The sequence below is a fragment of the Marmota flaviventris genome, chromosome 8 (assembly GCF_047511675.1).
Source record: "Marmota flaviventris isolate mMarFla1 chromosome 8, mMarFla1.hap1, whole genome shotgun sequence".
NCBI classification, from domain to species: domain Eukaryota; kingdom Metazoa; phylum Chordata; class Mammalia; order Rodentia; family Sciuridae; genus Marmota; species Marmota flaviventris.
In genome coordinates, this window is record NC_092505.1 from 108,571,298 (window position 1) to 108,590,514 (window position 19,217).

The window sequence follows — 19,217 nt, forward strand, 5'->3', positions numbered from 1 at the left end:
TGGTACTTGGGATTGAACCCAAAGGGGTGCTTTACCACTGAGCTAAGTCTCCAGCCCTTTACATTTTTTATTTTTATTTGGTGTAAGGTCTAGCTAAGTTCCCCAGGTGAGACCGTCCTTAAACCTGTGATCCTCCTGCCTCAGCATCCGAGTAGCTGAGATTACAGGTGTGCACCACTGCACCTGTGTGATTTCTGTTTTGTCTCAGTCAACTTGAGTCTGCTACAGTGGCAGCAGGAACAGGCTAATAGTGGAGGAGATCTTACCACCACTGGCTGTGAGAATGGCTTCTGTCTTGGAGGGAAGGTTGGACTAGTGGGGCAGAGGGACACCAAGGGAACAGCTTCCACTGATGGCCTGTGGACTGGGGAGTCTTTCCTCAGCTCTGGTGGAGCACCTCCGTGGTCACTCCTGAGCTGCAGTGGTGTCACTAGGGCAGCCTCGGAGACTCTGCTGCCACCCCCCTCCCCCCCCCGGCAGTGAGGGACACATTCTAAGATGGGCTGGTAGAAGTGTTATCAGCTCCATTGAGAAACAGGGTGACATTGTTCAACAGATGGAGAGGTGCATCATAAAAGTGAGACTTTAGCCCTTAGTCGGGTTGTCAAGGGTCTAAACTCATCTAGATAAGCTGTAGGGTCACAGCCCATGATGGGGAGGGGCACTGTGAGGGGACATAGGACCATGGCGATGGCATTCCATTGGGCAGTCAGGGTTTCCTCTGGCTCCTTTCACTCTGATGGATTGTGGCTGCCTCCACATACCATTCTTCCTGAAAAGCACCAGGATGGGGATATTGGTCTTTTCTGTGACTTAGCTCTTGAGTACAGAACAGCTTTGTTAACTCTGTGTGAGTCTGTGTTTTGATTTCTGACTGTTTTTCATTTTGAAATATTACTAGTTTTGGGAAGATCAGCTATGACTACCTGAGGCTCAAAAGATTATGCCGTTGTGTAATAGATGAGAGTAAATAAAACACCGAGGGAGTAGGGTTTCTCCTGAAGCACGTGAGGGTAGCACCGTGGTTTTCTCTCATTATTTCTCCACGTAGACTCAGGGCAACACTGAACACCGCCTGCTTGAATGTCATCAGGAAAATGCAAATGTTCTTTTCTTTTGCCAGAAATGAAGACTGGGTCTGTCAGAAATTTGCAGATAATTATTTAAATGTTTCAAATTTGCAAAGCCACACAAAACTGTTTTGAATTATTCTCTGGATAAGAAAATCTTCTTTCAACTCACAATCCAGGAGGTATTTAAATGTGGTTCTATTTTAACTTCATTGCCTCCTGCTCTTTCGAGGGAGCGCCTTCCAGTGTGAATTCTCTTGGTTATAAAGGTGGCATTGCCAACTCAATAAACTGTGCCCAGGCACCAGGACTCTTAGCTAGGGCGTACAAACCGGGCTTCAGATACACCAGGGCAGACATCCTCTCATGTCCCAGGTGTGGGTGGCTTGCTTTCTGTGAGTGAGATGCTGTTGTGTGCTTAGCAACTGCCTGTGCTCCAGGGATCTTGTGCCACGGCAGAGCAGGACAGGTAGTGGGACAGGTAGCGGGACAGGTAGCGGGACAGGTAGTGGGGACAGGTGCATGTTAGTACTCTGCGGTCTCTCCTTCCTGTGGCTCGTTATTGTTGGTGTGATGTTAGGCCTCTGTCATTCATCAGGACTGGACTGGTATTGGGAGGAGCAGAAGGTTGAGCCTTTGGACAGTGGCTGGAGAGGCCACTGGGAGGTACCCTTACGGTAGGGGCTGGCTGAAGGCCTGTGGAGGGCCAGCTAGGATCCCATGTGATGCCAGAGCAGCTGCTGTAGTGGGGATTACCTCCTGGTGACCCCCATACCTCAGGTGCTTCCTTGTGTTGCCTGAGGGAGGATCATTTAGAATTCACCTTCCATCCCTGTCTGGAGAGAAGCTTTGTGTTTCCTTTTGTCTCAAATGTAAAATTCTGATTTGAGTGGAGTACAATTAGTGGCCTCTGGAATTCTACTCTGGGGCCATGGCGCTTCACCTGACCATCCACCGCCCCCTGGTGACTTAGGGAACCAAGGCTGTGAGGGGGTCGCACTTTGTGATCTTAGATGACTTGCCTGTGTTCGTAGATGCACCTTCTTCCTCTGGACAGCAGCTAGTCTGCCAGCCCAGCACAGTGGCAGCGTCTGGGTCGTTGCAAAACCTTATGACCGAAGGCCGTCTTTTCCTTAGTAGTGTTTCTAAAACTCCAGTCATCTGCAGTCTCCTCCCCAGTCTCCGTGGTCTGCCAGGGCCTGCTCTCAGCCTTGCTCTTTTTATTGAATTTGAGCTTTTTTTCTAAGCCGTCGAGCTGATGTGGTCATGGAACCTGTGAGCTGTTCTTCGTGTCCCATGGCGTCTGGGAAACTCGTGTACTTTGCATGATACCTGCAGGCATGTGGCGCTCCTGGGAGTGCGCTGACCCCTCACTAAGAAATGCCCATCTCAGCTCTTTGGCCAAAGGACGCTGAACACTGCTGAAGGCTACTTTGACCACAGACCAGTTTTTCCCATCAAATAACTGACCGGGTTGTTCCCGATTCAGCACCTCAGCAGGGAGAGTGTTGGCGGACCAGCACCCAGGAGTGCTCAGCGGAGCGTTTGCCTCCTGCGATCTTGGTTCATGTTTGGGACCAGCCCTGAGCAAAATCGCTGAGTGAGCAAACTTAGTTAGCTGAAGGGCTGTGTTGCTAATTATGGACTCGTTGACATCAGTGACCCAGCGGGAGAAGTTAGGGGTTTGGGCAAGGGGTCCCTTCTTGCCACCTCCAGACTTACTTGGTGAAGTTGACCTCACTGTCCAGTTAGATTAAAGCTTAGTGGGTGAGAGTCATCACGGAAGACTGCCCATTGGTACCCAGTTACCCTCCTGAACACATACCTGTCTCAACCTCAAGAGTTTATGAAAAGGGTCCCCAGATTCCTGCCTGAACTACTCAGGAGGAAGCTGGACCAGCCTGCCCGAGTTTGGCCTGGAAGGACAAGAACAATCAGTAAACCGACGTGACTAAGAGATCTAACCTTGCTCACGGAGGCCACCCCATTCTCAGAAGTAGAATCTCATCGCAGACCTTGTGCTGTCCTCCTCCTGCTCTGTGTGCATGTGGGTCTGGAAGGTGCTCAGACCAGGCCGTCCAGCACAGCACCTCAGTGCCCTTTAGCGCGTGACACTGGCCATGACGGTATCTCTCCATGAGCCCCATGATTTTCTTTTCTCTTTTACTTAATTCTTGCTCTTTTTCTTGGTGTTTCACCATCCCCATCATTTCACGTCATCATTTCTGTTTCCCCTTACATCCTTCCTAAAGAAGAACACGAATGTGACTTCTCAGGAAGACATTAGTTCTTGGTTCCCAGGCAGAATATCGTATTTGTAGAGTGTGTCACGTAAGGTGAGGAACTTGAGAATTTGGGGTTTGATAAGGGGTTAAAGAGGGCTTGTTAAAAAGGCTTCAAAAGGTTCGATTTTCACTGCAAAACCGTTAACTTCCTCAAGCAATCTCTTTGTGATTGGGGAAGTTTATCATAATATGTTGAAGTACAGGTCATAGATTTACCTATTAGCCAATATCTGTAAAGTAGAAATATTTCCTTTAATAATCGCTAAAAATAAAACAATTTTAGGGAAAAGGTGTTTGTTAAGACTTGTCACAATCTGGATATTATCCACACGTTTTAAAACGTCATCTATGTCTGTGGAACCAAAGCTCATTACCAGCTGAAGGAATCCTTTGAGAATTCAATATTGGTCTAAATTCTGTGAAATCTTAATTTACTAAAACAGTTAATGCTGATTTCAAGTCTTCCCTGAAGTTCTTTTTTTTGAATAAAGAAAAGGAATAAGAGATAACATTCCTATATCAGCAGTTCAGTCAGATCAGTTCGTAGGATAGAATCTGAATTTTGTATGCAAAGTGCCTTACATCAGGGGCGGGTGCCCACATTATGGGATCCAGCAAGACCAGTAACACAGAGGGGTCACTGTCTGATCTAACTGTCAGTGTGTGTGCCCAGCTAATGATAAATATTTTTATTCTCATCTATATTTATATCATTTTTACAGTTAAATAGTATATGATGAACTTACAAACACATGTCTACAATATTTTCAAAAGCACTTTTTCAAATAGAATTTTTCTATTCCATAAAATAAAAGCAACCAAAACACTAATTTGTAAGCATTTTAGTAACTTTAGTATGCTTTGTGCTGAGCTGAAGCCCCAAGTAGCCTGTTATGTGGCAGAAAGGAGAAACGGTGCACTCTTGAAGGCAGTTTTGTCATTGTACTTAGATATAGCCACCAGTGCAGCTGTGTAGGTCTCTTTACTGGTACCGCTTGTTTGGACCCTATGGATCATGATGGAAAATTTCCTCAGAATTGGGGACACATCCTCATGTTCATGTTTATTCCAGAGCAAACTTCATTTACCAAACATGTTAAAAGGTCTGTTGTATTCCAGGATCTGGGGAGTGGGGTTATTGCCGGAGTCCACATGTTGTCAGGGAGTTGATCATCACCAAGGGGCCATAGGAGGAGGCCCAGGTTCTGAACATAGTGAGGTTTATATTGAGGCCCAGCCTTCAGAGATGGTGGGATCTGATAGCTGCTTAAGCAAGGGGGAGGGATTTGCCTCGTTGCAGGGGGCGGAACCACACATGAAGCCCCAGGAGAGTGTAGTGGGCAGCCCTGTGCCTCTGCCAGAAAAGGGTGCAGTGGGAGGAGCTACAGAGTAGCCTGTCAGCTCATGCCAGGGAAAGGGCCAAGGCAAAGAGTGGAAGTGGTAGCCTCAGAGGTTCTGGAAAGACAGGCTGCCCTCATCTCTGGATATTGGCCTTGCTGAACAGTGAAGTTCAGGGTCTGGAAGTCAGACCCAGAGATGAAAGAGCAGAAAGACTTTGGACACTGGGCATGATAGGTGGAAAGCACTAGGGAGTGCAGGGTGTGCAGCCCAGGCAGCTTCCCCTGAGCCGGAGAGAAGGAGCTGCTTCCGAGAGGGCTGCATGTGTGAGGGGAGGAAAGGACAGTACCTGAGAAGGACCCAGCAAGGTGGATGTTCACAGAAGGTCACCTGGACAGGAGGGGGAGAGTGCTGGAGCCGAGAAGCAGGATAAGGGTTTCAAGTCAGGTGAGCAGCAGGTCGGAGAACTGAGAATCCTGCTCAGTGGCCGCTGTTGTGACCATGACGCATCTGTGATGTATGAGCTCGTGTGCCTTGATAGGGAGGAAAGCATGAAGAGGGCCTTGGGAGTGAAGGTGTAGGAAAGTCGCTATTTGGAATGAGAGAGGGAACTGTCCAAGGCCCAGGGAAGAACCCTAGACAATGGGAGGGTCTAAGTAAGTGACCCTGGAGCATAATAATTTATAAAGGCTGGTTCTGTGTTTTTGTTTTATTTATTTATTTTTGGTACTGGGGATTGAACTCAGGGGCACTCAACCACTGAACCATATTCCCAGCCCATATTTGTATTTTATTTAGAGACAGGATCTCAGTGAATTGCTTAGGGCCTAGGTAAGTTGCTGACTTTGAACTCGTGGTCCTCTTGCCTCAGCCTCCCGAGCTGCTGGGATCAGAGGCGTGTATCACCGCGCCTCCTGTGCCTATGTTTTTAAGAGTGTGTTTTCATACTTGGGTGTGTTTATGCATAAGTGTACACGTGTATGTATATTTTCATGCCCTACAGGTTATCTCAGTCCTAATGTAGTAATTGATTGTTTAATCTACAGGTCATTGAGTAATGCTAAATGCGCAGCAAAGATTCAGGAAGGTAGACACAGCTTAGGGCTTTTGACTGGAAATAACTTGGATTTTATAGAATCAGGCATTAGGACCTGAAAATGTTTTTTTTTTTAAAACAAACATTTCTGAATACTTGGATGAGTTGGTTCTTATGTCCCTCTCAAAAGTTTTCGTTGAGGGAAAGGGGAAATACTGGGGAGTGATATTGGCCAAATTATATTGTTATATTTGTGTGTGTACAAATATACAACACAATCCCACCATTATGTACAACTATAATGCACCAATAAAAATATGGAAAAGTAAAAGTAAAAATGTTTTGGTCTTGCTATAGTGTTTTCCAAGTAGTTTTGGAAGATAGGTTAAACTATATTTTTAAAGTTACTATTGAGAGCTAAAGTATTAATCTTAAAAAAATAGAAGTTTAGTGATATTCATAACTTTAATGTATATGTATTCTATATTTTATGTTCTAATTCCCCAAATTATAAATATACAAAATACCAGTCTACCTGTTTGGCCCAAGAAGCGGTCCTTTGGAATGTGAGATTTAGTTTCTAAAGCCTAATTTTCTTCATTAGCAACATTGAAAGGTTAAAAAAAAAAAAAAAAGCTTTTATTTTCCTAACTAGTAAAATTTTCTGAAAGTTTTTCATCCTGATTGAAATAGAAAATCAATTGTCAGGCATCCATACCCTTGTCTAAGGAGTGGTCTCAGGTGTCCAGGGAGCAGACCCTGGGTGCTGCCCTGCCGTATTCCAGTGCCCCTAGACTGCTGCTGAGGTGCTGGCTGCCGGGTCGATTGCTCTCCTAATATTTAATGTTTCTGCGATGGAATCACTTTCTCCCCTGAGTTGACTTGGGATTTGCCAGACGCACTGACAACACTGCACTCCTTATTTTCGCCACATGACCTCAGCTTCTGCTTTAAAAGTGTTGGAATAAAGGATGCTTTTGTTCCTATCTCGCCTCCAGTGATATATGGACGAAGTGTCTGCGGGCTGAATGGAATAGTTCTACAGTAGGAGGCTGCCTTCAGCGCAGGGGCTGGCCTGGGCTCCGAAGGAAGTGAATCGGATAGGTCAGGAGAACGTACCATTTGTAAACACCCCTTTCCTTTTTTATTCACGTGTCAGGACAGCAGCAGCAGGCTGTTCAGCCCTCCCTGCGCAGAGCAGAGGAGCAGCCGGGAAGTGAGCTGCAGTTTTTAAACCTTGCCTTTTAATCCCCGGTAGTAATCTTCAAGGGCTTGGGCTCCTGTTAGGAGCTGTTTTGAAACTAACATGGTTTAGTCCACTAACTGCATGTTGGGTAAATTCAAAACCCACATGCTCGTCCTCTTGCAGTGGAATAAGTCACATCTGATGGACATTTTCTGTGCTTATAGCATAGTAATGAACGTCTGACAGGCGCGACCTTTCATAAGACAACCCACACTATTGGCTTTCTGCCCAGAATATTGCTGCAACACTATCTGTGATTGGTTATCTCTCTATCATGCATTGCTTCACAAGGGGAAACGGCCCCTTTTTTTAATAAATCTACGATGGCTGGCTGCAATATGCCTCACTGTAAGTATTTGTGTGTGTGTGTTTGTGTGTGTGTGTGTGGGAGAGAGAGGCAGAGTTTGAAAATTACTTAGCCTGGTATCACATGGCAAGGTTGTGATACTGTAGGACAGCAGTGAAGTGCTACTTAGTAAATCTTAACCTATCTCTTTTTTCTACAGGTTGGTACTAAGAAGTGCCTTTCCTGACGTCTCTGCTGCTTGGAACCGCTTCTAGAGCAGTCTCTGCTTTTGCCTTGCTTGCTGCCAGCTAGACTGTGACGACAGCACATCCACCCTCCACCTCTGCCCAGACACCCCCATTTCTACTTATAATCAAGAGAAAAGCTCTAAGTATCTGGCATTGCCCTAGGCTGCTTTAGTTTTAAAAGAAAAGTTTGCTGAAAAAGTAAGATATCTTCTGCCAGGAAATCAAGGAGGAAAACAAAATCATTTTCTCGATTTTGCTCTAAACTGCTGCATCTGTCTATGCCAAACTAATCAATACCGATTGCACCACCAACTCCATTGCAAATTCAGCTGTGAGGAGATTCCCTTTCAGACAACTTTGCTGAAAGCAGCTTGGAAATTCGGTGTCAAAGGGTCTGCCACGTTTTCATGCTTGCATTTTGGGCTCCAAATTGGCACTGGGAAGGGGTAACCGAGAGCACAAGGCTGATTCCAGGCCCTACTTTTAAACGTTCATCTACTTACAATCCTAGTATTTCTCTGAAAACCAAAACCTCTTTGAATTAACAGTTTCGTGCTGTGAATTTCTCGTGGGAGATCTTTTCCTTGATATCGACAACACAGTTTTCCATGTACTTTTAAAGCAGGGAGTGGGGGAAATATTTTGGAGGGGAAATTTTCATCATCATTTTACAGTTTTATCAGTTCATTGTTTTTTTTTGTGGGGGGGGTTGTTGCTTTTTTTTTTCTTTTCTTTTTTCCCGGGGGGTCGGGTTTATTGGTTTCACTGAAAAATTTAACTACCTGTAAAATCTAAACATGGCTGTTAGTGTCACACCAATTCGGGACACAAAATGGCTAACACTGGAAGTATGTAGAGAGTTTCAAAGGGGGACTTGCTCACGGCCAGACACGGAATGTAAATTTGCACATCCTTCGAAAAGCTGCCAAGTTGAAAATGGACGAGTAATCGCCTGCTTTGATTCATTGAAAGTGAGTAAACATTCTATTATTTTAAGGATATGCAATAATTGAATACAGTCCTCTGACCTGGGAATTGGGGGTTGCTTTGTTGATAGTCCTACGGATGTTCTTATGATGATGTTGGGCTGGGAACTTTGTTAGATGATAGCACCAGGCAACTTTGCTCAAATCAGATTGGAAATTCAATGTCAAAGAGTCTGCCACATTTTTGTGCCAAACTTTGTCTAGCCAACTCTGTTGTGAATAACTTTTTAAATTTTATTTGTTTATTTATTTAATCTGTCCTTTTAGCTCCATGCCTTTTTTTCTGGAGCAGAAAGTGTTGATGTATGTTTACTTCCTAATGGAAACACAGTATCTGTTCTGGATGGTAAATGTGGAGACGTGTGTTTGGCATATGCAGACCTTATAGCGTGAGGGTCTCACAATAGCTGAATGGAGATGATTTGCCTGTGTTGGCATAGGAACTGCCCTGTGGTCAAAGAACCAAAGAACGGTTGATTTTAAATCAGTTAATTTTACATAGAGATTTTTTTCACTTTTTTTTTTTTTTTTTTACTATTTTGAAAAGTTGGATTCTCTTTTTATTTTATGGGCATATTATTTTAAGGTAGAAGTCTTGCATTTTGTGGAAAATATAACTAGAAGTGAGAGCCAGAACTTTTGCTACAGTACCTTATTTGTGGCACAAGCTTTGTTGATAATGAATTTTATAGATAAGTGGAAACTCAGAAGTCCAGTTATTCATTGGATTTTTTTCAGCCTCAAAAATTCTAGTTTGAAGGAACTTAGCAGTTGATTTTGTATTAGATCCTTATTAGTTTTTATTTGTAACAGTCTCAGTTAGAAATGTTAAAAGTTAGCTTTTGTGGGCCCTGGAATACTAAAAGATTTACTTAAGCGTTTCTTGACATTCAAAAATGTCATTAGATTTGCAATCCAGGTATCAGATTTGGAAATGTGTCTTGTGAAAGGTAGCATTCATGTCTTTATTTTGACACACAAGATCAAGACTAGAAATGTGTTCTTAGTACTCTCAACCTATTTAATCAGATTGTTTTTTTAATGCCAACAATGGTTAATTCATTAAACGTTTGAGGAGGGGATCAGTCTCATATCTACCCTTACACAGATGTGAAAGTGTCGAAGATCCAGCTTGTCTTTTAAAAAACAAATAGTGCTTTAATAATACTTTTAAAAACAATATCAGGGTGAGTTATGAGTTAACTGTTTCAGTCAACCGCTTCTTGATCCACCTTGGGCTGCTTACTCTGCTAAAGTTTTTGCCAAAGATTCCAAGGATATCATTTTCAGAGTAGGATAAAATTGAGACGTTAACAACCACAGAAATATCTTGAGATGTTAGGTTGTTCTTAATGTCATAGCCCTGAGATCAATAAGCACAAGTTGTAAATTACTCTCGGGCCTTCCTCCCTTTCCTTTGAAAGGCGTGGATGAAGGGCACAGTGGTTGTACTTTCCTGAACACGTATTCCTAAATTCATACTGACCGAATTCAGGTGTAATTAGAGATGGGGACCCGTAAAATAAGGGCCAAAGGGCTAATTGCTCTTCTCGATAACCAGCTGTGTCCATAAGTGACCCTGTTTTGACCCAATTACTGGTAAATCCAGTCTTTAATCCTATAGATGGTTGCTGGTGCATTTGTAGCTGCAAAGGGAAGGACATTAAATTTGGCTGTGAGGTTGAGTGGTTTCGCAGAAGACCTGCCCTCCACAGCGTCTGGAAACATTGTGAAACATTAATATTCAGTTGCTATTTTTCCATCTGAAAATATTTTTGTAGTTGCTGCTCACTTGTGGCCAGGGAACAGTTCCCCTTTGAGCTGAGCGGCGGCATCGCTCAATGACAGACTGTGTCACTGACAGGATCCAACTGCCACATCAGGGGCTCTGTTAGCTGACAGGCGGTTTCAAGATTTTAAGTTTATTGATGACATGCATTCACTGTAAGCAGCTAATCAACATAAACTTTGTCCTTTGTCTAAGAGAAACTGAAATCTATGTTGTCTAAAACTTGGTAAAATATCTGGGGCTCGAGTCAAAGGAGAAGAGAGTAAACATAAGTTTATTTATGGTGGAGCTTCGTCATCAGGACAGCAGCTCCTTAAATGTTGGCGACATAACTATAGTAAGAGTGAATTAGGACGATTTTGAATATGCAGTAAAATGCTCATGCCTTAAAGACCATGTCTCATATATATACATTATAACTGATGCACGATGTGATCTTTTAAACAGTGTTGAAAAGGCTACCTTTTAGATGATAGCCTCCCTGTCTTCAGTTTTGTGGCTAAAATAGATCAAAAACATATTTTAAAACAGTTCAAGTAACTGTGACTCATGCTTGAAGTTCTGAAATTTGGGAGCCTGGCGCGGGTTCTGTGCCAGTAACCACTAGATGGCTTGCATTGTCTCAGTGAGCACAAGAAATTCAGAAAGCTCCGCATATCCCGACTTCTTCAGCAAAATGTGCCCTGTGTGTTCCTGCAGTCCATAGTCCAGCCTCTGTGAGTTCTTGAGCCACGAGATGGAGGTGGCCTGTGTAATCTGCTATTTTTAGAAAGTTAGGAAAGCAAACCAAATACTCTCTGAGAGGACCCTGTGAAATGGCTGTCCCCTTCAGCTGTGCCGTGGCAGGCTTTGGCCAGGCTCCCGGCTGACTTACATCCACGGCAGACTTCTTGTTAGGAGAATTTGCTTCATTAAAAAACACAAGTTAAACAGAACAAGAAAGTATTTATTTATCTAAAATCAGTTGGCATGATACTGAAGATGATAGGAAGAAAGTTAGCTGAGGGTATTTCAGTTGGCATTCTGGTGAGTTTAAGTTGCAAAAAAATAACATTGAATATACAACAGGGAAAACATAGAAATCTGTAACAATAAATGTGTTGCTAAGTAAAATGGTTGTACATGGTAATGAGGAATGTATATACGGAGTGGTGTGTGTGTGTGTGTGTGTGTGTGTGTGTGGTGAAGCAGAATAATATGAGTTGCAGTGAGTGTAGTATACCAACCAGTATTTTAAGCACTTAATTTCTCTCATTAGTTTTGCTTTTAGATTTGGAGTTCTTGTTCACAGTCCTTAAAAGAGTACGTTCCATCTGAGGCTCGGCATGTTTACATGCTGTAGCTTTGCGTGTTTTACTTACTTCAGAAATCTAGGACATTTGAAATATGTACTGTTTTATGCTGATGAGGAATTTTCCTGCTTATGGCTTATGAAAGAAGTACCAAGAGAAAGAAAAAATAGGAATTAAAAATGCCAGTCTTACAAGCCATCTTTAGAATGTCATATATAAGAAACAATATTTTAGATAATAACTGATTATAGTTACCTATTTTCTTCAGTCATAACCTTTCAAATTTAGGGAGTATATGTAAAGAGAGCCTACAAAATGTTTTTTTTAATGTGATGTTGAATTTGTTGTATTCTTGAAAATTAAACTTTTATTATATGATCGACAGAAATGGAGACTTATTTTTGATTGACTTGTTTTCTTTCAAATATCCATTCACTTTTCAGTGCTGGGAGGGAGGGAGAATAAACCTTTATGTTTAACTATATGTCTTCAAAAAAATCTATCAAAACTCATTTTTCTTGAAACTTCAGTAACTTGTTCTCTTATCAAACTAATCAATTTCATTTAAGATAATTAAACTTTCATTTTGCTATTATACATGTATCTCTGTGTGTAGTCTATCTATATCTATCTCCCCTGATGAGATCTATCATCTTTATTATCTATTTATCTCCCTCCCCTTACAAGGACTATCTGTCTGTCTCCCTTGATGAGATCTATCATCTGTTTGTCTGTCTGTCTATCTATCTAGCTATCTCCCTCCTCTGACAAGATCTGTCTATCTTCCCTGATGAGATCTATCATCTGTGTGTCTGTTTGTCTATATAATCTCTCTCTCCCTCCCCCAAGGAGATTGTTGTAGATACAGCAAAAATCAGATTCTCTCTCTCTTTCCCTCCCCACCTGATGAGATTTGTCTGTGTCCCTTGATGAGATATATCATCTCTCTGTCTGTCTGTCTCTCTCTCCCCCCCCCTCCTCTGAGAAGGTTGTTGTAGACACAGCAGAAATCAGATGCCACTGCACAGTGGCATGGGATCTGGGCATTGACCTAGGACAGCATATGAAGTCTAGAAGTTGGGCTTTGGGGCTCACAGACGTGCACTAGGTAAAGGACCAGCTCAGTGCAGAAAGGAACCTAGTCTCTGGGTGTCCCATGTGGGCTAGATGACATATATGGAGGATAGGAAGTGGTCCCAAAGGTGTTCTCAGCTAATTCTTGGAGTTGCTTCTGTTACTGCACAGGGTTCTTCAACCCAGTGACTGCCTGTATTGCCTCTGTTGCTGAGCCTCAACACGGTCTTTTCCTGTATTTGTGACCAAGTTTAACAGTAACCCTGACAGAAGGGTATCTGGGAGTTCCAGATACAACATCCTCTTTCAAATTAAAATGTTCATCCAGTAGGTGCCTAATTGGAATAGCTGTTACTGAGTGTTTTGTTTGTTTGGTTTTTGCCAGTGATGTCTCCACATGACATTAAAGCTTTTCTCATAGTTACATGTGGCTCTTTGGGCACACGTTCAATGTGCCTCTCAGTGATGGGTTGACACGGCAGATCCTTGTCTCCCATATCTTTGGAGATTAGTTCACTAGGAGGCATGGCGAGCACCATGGTGCTCAGTGCACAAGTGCCACTCACACTTGGTCAGCAGAATCCTCACACCTCTGAAGAGCCGTGCACGTGCCCAGGGCCATCGGCTTTGACGGGGACCTTCTTAGCCAGGTCCTCGGTGGCTACAGCTGCTTCAGTAGACTCAGGCCTATGTTCATTTGCTGTTTATGCTCTTATAGTTAGAAAGTCTTTGAGAAAAGATTTCTAAGTGAATGGATGTCTTTAAAGTTATCAGACAAACAAATCTGTGTTTTGAATGGCACTATGTCAGGATAAGTGTAGACCCTGCAGTTGTGCCACTGCTTCTGCTTTGCCTTTTCTCCTTAAACCTCGCTTCAGTGTGTGCTGTACTAAGCTGTTGCGACCCAAGAGGCACAGGACTTTAGTGATTAGGCTCAGGTTAGTAGTAGGACTTGAGCAGTTAGTGCTCGGGGTTTGCACACATCTAAAACTGCTCAGGGTCTGTCTGATTCCATGAATAGTTTGGAGCGGTCCAAGAGCTCAGAGCAGTCCACAGAGAATGTAGAACAGTCCACGAAGAGCTCAGAACAGTCCACTGGGAGCTCAGAGCAGTCCACGGAGAGCTCAGAGCAGTATACGGGGAGCTCACAACAGTCCCATAGCCAGGCTACTGCTAGGAGGGTCCGTTCTGTGAGCAGCACACTCCTGTGGCCAGTCCAGGGTAGAGGAGAGACACTTGAGTGTTTCTGAGACCCCACAGAGGCACTTGGGGACTTTTTTTGGAAGCTGATCCTGTCACTTTCCTTGCCAGGGATAAGCACAGGATTGTGGCTATCAGCATGGCTAACCAGGTACCTTTCATGTTGAGCCAGTGTCTGCCTTTCCACAGACATAGACAAAGCTGCTTATTTTCTTAAAAGATCCTATTGAAAAATTCGAGGCTCCTAAAAGTTTTTTTTTTTTTTTTTGTAATTTTAACAGAAACACATTCTGTGTTTTTAGCTAGAGGAACAGTTTCCTAAGTTGACATGTAGGCCAAAAATTAAGACAGTAGTAATGGGTAATTAGGTGACTTAACACTAGAGAGAGTTGTTAGCATACAGAAAACTGACTGAGGTGAAACCCCCTGGAATCTTGATGGAAATACTTACTGGGTTGAAGTGTAAGAGGTTATTGGAGTAGTGATTTCTCTGTGAACGTCACTGTAAATGAGATTAATTACAGGGAAGACTTCTTAATCTAATACTCAGGGTACACTAAACTACTACAGAATTTTACCAAATATCATATTTCTTACGTAGCTATCATCTAGTGCACATTTACGTATAGCATCGTCCTTAACACTCTGATGTATTTTTGGAAGATTTTCACTCGGAGATAAAATTTCATTTCTTGTTTTTTATGGTACAAGATTTTATGTTGTGAAAATCACTGGCGGTTATTAAACTGTCCAACTGACTTATCCCTTTTAGTTTGATTGACAGGCTGTCCCCGGGATGTCTTTGGACCTTGTCCATCTTTAACCTCTGTTCTTCCTATGTTATCTGTAAGACCTTTCCAGCTCCTAGCTGTCCAGCCTCAGAACTGTTAGTTGTGAACCCTCTTTATTTTCCTCTCCACAGTCACACAGAATTCATTTACACATGTTGTTTGTAAAGTATTAGATTAAACATTGAGTAAGAGAGATACTTCATCCCTCCCCAGCATTTGGCATAAACAAATCAGGGGTTTATAATCCTTATCTAGGCCTGTTGGTGACTCCGTAGTCATTAGAATTCAGGTTCCTTCATCTTTAGTTCTGAGGAGCATTTGACTTCCAAATTCAGGCTTGCTTTAAACCTGTAAGATGGCTGCTACAGCCCCAGCCATCATATCCTTGTTCTAGAAAATAGGAACAGGAAAGAGACAGAGGGACCTCAGGCCATTCCAGTCAGGATTCCTTTCACATAACCGTGGTCTTTTGTTATCTTCATTAAAATGAGACCTCTGGTAGGTAAGGTGAGAGGATGGTTGAGGGTCCAGTCACTGGGGTAAGAGTTAGAGATATTTTCCACCAAAAAGCTTCTAGAATCAAATAAACCTCCCAGAAAAGCAGGTAGGCGTGGGATTGGCCGGAGGGAGGCCACTTCTGAAGAGAACCTTGTGTCTTGTCATGCGGCAAATCTGTCATCACTTCTCCGTCTTGGCTGTGGGTCAGGCCAACCTGGTGTATCTCAAATGGATTGATTTTTACTTACATAAAAATAAAACAGCTTCACTTTTATTTTCCTGTAGCAGTGCCTAATTATATATTTACTTACCCATTTGCAACTTGAGTATAACAGGCACACCTACCATAAAAATGGGTCCCAAATGATCGTACATGACAAGAGATTCTGTGCTTACTATGATTCTATTTCTGCTTCCTCCATAAAATGTTCTTCTTTTTTTTTCTTCCATATAGAATACAATAATAAAATGACTTAATATTTAAGTTGCTGCATGTGGGCGCCTTGTTCAGTGCTCTGTGCTGTTTGGTGATACTCAGACCTTTTAGCAGCCCTTGGACCTTGTTCCTGACACTGCTCCCATTTGAGAGATGGGCGGGTGAAATGCAGGGAGGCTGGGCAGGCCTCTGTTCTGCTAGTGAGATGAACAGGAAGCCTCAGCTTGTGCCCTTTTCTGCTCCCTGGGGAGCATTACTTTGCATTCACATATTCTAAGGAGTTCACCCAAGTCACACAGCATGCTTAGGAGTAAAAATGAATATTCCAGGCAAGTTTACAGCCCAGGGCCTCAAGCAGTAAGTATTTAGAAGCAATTATACTTTAAATCAACAAGGAATCAACAAGTATTGAATCCAAGAACTGGAGAGCAGGAGACCAGCTCTCAGAGATTACGTATCTGTTGTCAAATATGTGGCCATAAAGGAAAGATCCTCAGCTGAGCATCTGAGATAAGGAGCCACTGTTTCAACTAGATAGCTGCCCCCTCCCTGGATACAACAAGTTCCCAAGTTGTAACTGTTGAGGAGGCCTTTTCCCACAGAGCAGTGTGGTCCCATCATCAGGCCGCGGCTGAGAACTCAGAGTGACCGGAGGATGCTGGGATTACTGTCTGGAACAAGCAGCTTTGAAAACTCCCCTTATTGGTGAGGCCCAGGAGGCTCCAGAGAGGCCTGGGAAGAACCACACCTGTCACACATCTCAGTCCCACAGTGCCACAGACCCTGGTGCTCTCGTCAGAGTGTTTCTGTGAGAGAGAAGTGTTGGAAGTTTCAGTTTGGGGTTCAGAAAGGCACCTGGGCCCAGGTGCGGGGGGGCCTTCCCCAGCTCCAGGAATATCCTCTGCAGCCCCGTGTGTGGGGTTCTCTGGTGTCATCTCTGGGCTGCTCCTGTTCCCTGCAGCTGGCCTTCTGTAGGCCAGGGCTGGAAATGGGCAGACCAGAGAGGGTGGGGGTGGGGGAGCAGCCTTGTCACTTGTAGCTGTGGCCAGACAGGCAGACGGTAGCAAATAGTCAGGGGTTCATAATCAACTCAGATGGGAGCACAGAGGATATTGAGGAGGCGATGGGGTGAGTGTTCAACTGTTTGAAGACTAGTTCAAGTGCTTCCTATGTCAAACTTGGGAGGGGCAGGCTTTAAAACACAGGGCCCCCCTCAGGAGACCAGGGTGTCAGGGAGTGGGGTGATGAAGGAGGACCCGAAGCGTCCGGGCAGGAGTTGGGGCGGGGAGTCCTGCTAAGTCTGAGACCACAAGTGGGGCCAGAAGAACTGGAGGGAATCCCCATTAACAGAGGCCCCCTTCCCACAGGAAGTAGCTGGCCCTGGTGGTCAGTGGTCAGGCAGGAACCACCTACATTTCAAATTAGATCACAGTTTTGGGTCCAGCAGAATTCTTCGGAAGCTTGCTGGGCTTATTTAACACTATTTATGTTTTAGTAGATGCTAATGAGAGTTTGAGGCTCAATGATTAAGACCCAAGACCCAGGGCTGGGGCTGGGGCTCAATGGTAGAGTGCTCGCCTCACATGTGTGAGACCCTGGGATTGATCTTCAGCATCACATAAAAATAAATAAGTGAAATAAAAGTATCGTGTCCAAATACACCTAAAAAATAAATATTTAAAAAAAAAAAAAAAGATCCAAGACCTTGGACTTTCCAGGCCCTGTAGGACTCCAGTGTCTTAGGTTAGAATTTATCTCTGTGCACAAGACCCAGACCTAGTGTGGAGGCTTCTGGATTACAGAAACACTTACGCCTAAGTCCAGGCTTTTCTCAAGTAAGGAGGAAGCAGCTGCAGCTAGCAGTCGACAGTAAATTACACGAAGGAAAACATGGAGAATTAAAGTTAGGAAAGCTGGGAAAACTTTCTGTCATTTCCAATTTTCTGCACAAATACAGACACAATCAGTGTTCAGGATCTGCTTGTGACAGATAAATTACATCTGTAATTCATTCTTTTCCATGGTACTGCATTCAGACAATTTGCTTTCAGATATCTTTGCTCATCTAATATTCTAAAATCTTCCATAGACTGAAAATAAGTCTAGTAACATCTTCCAGTCCCAGGAAGCTTTTATAACTAAACAGTGTTAGCTTGCAAAGTGGGCCAAATTAAGAAAAAAAAAAAAAAGGAAAAAAAGAAAGAAAGGTTTTAGAGAAAAAACACAGCCAAATTTATCCTTCCTGAAATAAGATTCCTTTTTGTAGACGACATTGCTTTTCACAAAACAGTTCTCCTTTAAGGGAGGCAACCGAGAAATGAACCATGAAGAAAGACATACCTAAAGAAGTCATTATTTATATAAAGAATCTCGTTGAGAAAGATCTGTGTTCTGAATGAATTATTTTTCTCCACATTATCTCATATCTCTTCATGGCTAAGTGGAGACTAATGAAATCCAAATCTAGCTCTGAGAAAAGATTATCATCATGATTTTATTTATTGAACTTTTTTTTTTTTACTACTGTGAACTTTTACTCCCAGACATCGCCTCCCATGAATCATAGCAGAATAATAAATTGAAAGCAAATGTTCAAATATGAAAACCCAATATATTAAAAAAAAAACCCTCAACTCCCATTGCAAATGTTTTGTGTTGGGATCACCTGAATGGCTCCTCTAGTACCTTTAAATGATTATTAAAGTATAGTAGTTTAATATGTACTGTATAGTATAGTGGCTTAAGTATATACAGAATAAGAAAGGCAAATAAATTCAAAATGAATTTTGCTTTGCTTTTAGTATCTTTATTTGCTACTCTTGGCTTTTTAATTTCCTACTAAGGCTGAATAGTGCAGGAGGAGAAATCTCATGGGAAATACACACTTTTCTACTAAAGGTTTATTTAAGATTTTGAGGACATTATAATTGTTGCTAAAAGATAATCCATCCTGCTACCCTCTCATTACCTGCTCCCTATCAGACATTGCAGTTGGCAGGACTAATGTAGGGTGAATGATAGTCTTCTGCTTTGGGTGTTGACACACTAATGGTTATTCTGAGCTCTCAGGCTATTGAGAAGTACAATGAAGATGAAAATGATTGTAGAATAATAAAATATTGTTTTAAACTTCTCAAGTCTTTAATTTCAAAATGTTCCACTAGAAAACAAATTTGCCCACGTAAAACACAGGCAGGTATTAAATATCTGCATATGTGCTTGAGGTTGTCCTGAAGTGGGTTGGAAACGTCATCTGGTTACTGTAGGAGGAGCAGAGAGGAATCTCAGCTTCAGTGCTGTGTACTGCAGAAGAATCTGCGTGTTTGGGTTGGAATGGGTATAACCCTGATTTTTTTTTTTTTAATATGACAAGAGGGTTATGCCAGGCCCTCCATCAGATTCTGTGATTCAGTGAGATAAATCCAAGTCACATTGAGTTTTAGGTAGCACAAGTATTTGTTGAGTCACCACTATTGCCTGAATATAACTGTATTTTAAAAAATCATGATCAATTAGACTTTATCTGCATTCAGAAAACTATCTCCAAATAATTTCTTAAAATTTTTTTCTCATTTAGGATGTGGAATTTCCATTACATTTTAAATTAGGGATCTGACAGAGTAGAGTCTAACCCTTGGGTCA

The 19,217-nt window shown here is 42.7% G+C and overlaps 1 protein-coding gene across 20 annotated transcripts in view; it reads left to right on the forward strand.

Moving 5' to 3' along the window:
* Nucleotides 1–19,217, forward strand: part of Mbnl1 (muscleblind like splicing regulator 1) — a 186,045-nt gene that overhangs the window by 45,338 nt on the left and 121,490 nt on the right. For 6 of the 20 annotated variants that reach the window (XM_071615530.1, XM_071615528.1, XM_071615527.1 and 3 more), the window contains exon 2: nucleotides 7,482–8,480. The exons of 13 other annotated variants lie outside the window; for them this stretch is intronic. In XM_071615530.1, coding sequence (XP_071471631.1) covers nucleotides 8,307–8,480 — 174 coding nt within the window. In that variant the 5' untranslated portion in view covers nucleotides 7,482–8,306. Of the gene's footprint in view, nucleotides 1–6,956; nucleotides 7,324–7,481; nucleotides 8,481–19,217 lie in introns of those variants that run through there. One more of the 20 variants, XM_071615529.1, reaches the window with a different exon arrangement.